This window comes from Trachymyrmex cornetzi, unplaced genomic scaffold (assembly GCF_001594075.2).
Source record: "Trachymyrmex cornetzi isolate Tcor2-1 unplaced genomic scaffold, Tcor1.1 scaffold207, whole genome shotgun sequence".
In the NCBI taxonomy this organism is placed as follows: domain Eukaryota; kingdom Metazoa; phylum Arthropoda; class Insecta; order Hymenoptera; family Formicidae; genus Trachymyrmex; species Trachymyrmex cornetzi.
The window spans coordinates 13,609-14,522 of record NW_017296713.1 but is presented as its reverse complement, the minus strand read 5'-3'; the positions used below and the strand labels follow the sequence as shown (position 1 = coordinate 14,522).

General features: G+C 28.4%; 1 protein-coding gene across 1 annotated transcript; it reads right to left on the bottom strand.

Moving 5' to 3' along the window:
• Positions 1-62: 62 nt before the first annotated feature.
• LOC108759827 (uncharacterized) lies at positions 63-914 on the bottom strand. The gene is given in 3 exon segments (XM_018505476.1): positions 63-578; positions 581-615; positions 697-914. Coding segments are annotated over 3 exon segments (342 nt in total). The 3' UTR covers positions 63-489.

The following is a 914-nucleotide window of genomic DNA, read 5'->3' as shown; positions in this document are numbered from 1 at the left end:
TAACCTATGTACAAGAGGAAATCAAAAAGTAAATTTATTTTATTCACATACAATAGGCGTTAACAAAATATGTACATTATTTCTCAATACAATCATTTAGCTTTGCATAAAATTTTGTTTAACAATCTACAAATCTGATTCCATCTATGAACAAACTGGTTTTTGACTATCCTTGAAACATCAATGGTATATACCGTTCCCTTAACTTTCTTACCTTCCTCATTACTATTACGATCTTTGTGCTTCGAGCAAAAAGATGTATTATAAGATGTATTATAAGATGTATTATAAGATGTATTATAAGATGTATTATAAGATGTATTATGTATTATAAGATGTATTATTATGTAAGATGTATTATCTTACATTACACACGAATATCTTGTGTTGGCTTACTTTGCCTTTCCACGCACATCACACTCATTGAGAACATATCTTAATAATACATTAGTCATATCTTTAAGAAATCATAAATCTAATCAATTTAAGCTACCTATAAGAATTAGGAGTTCCTAACATTAATATTATTAATAATAACGCTTTTTCTGGTGATATAGTTTGTCTACCATGCCCTTCAATAATTCCAATAAGAACCGAAAAGTTGGTCAACTGAGGCTATGGAAAAAAACAAGAACATACATTATTATCACGTTTATTGAATTTAAACTGTATGTTATTAACAATTTAATAACTTACCGAAAATGACTCTTAAAATCCACATCGGTGTATTGCCAAACAACATCTTCGACATAATTTTTACAATGTACCTTCGGTATTCTTGGTTGACGTTCGCAATAATTATATATAATTTCCGCTAATTCTGAATCTGAATCACTAGACTCTTCATCACTAGAATCAAGTGCTAACTTTATAATAGTTTCAAATACGAATTTTTTCTGTATGCTTCTCTCCAT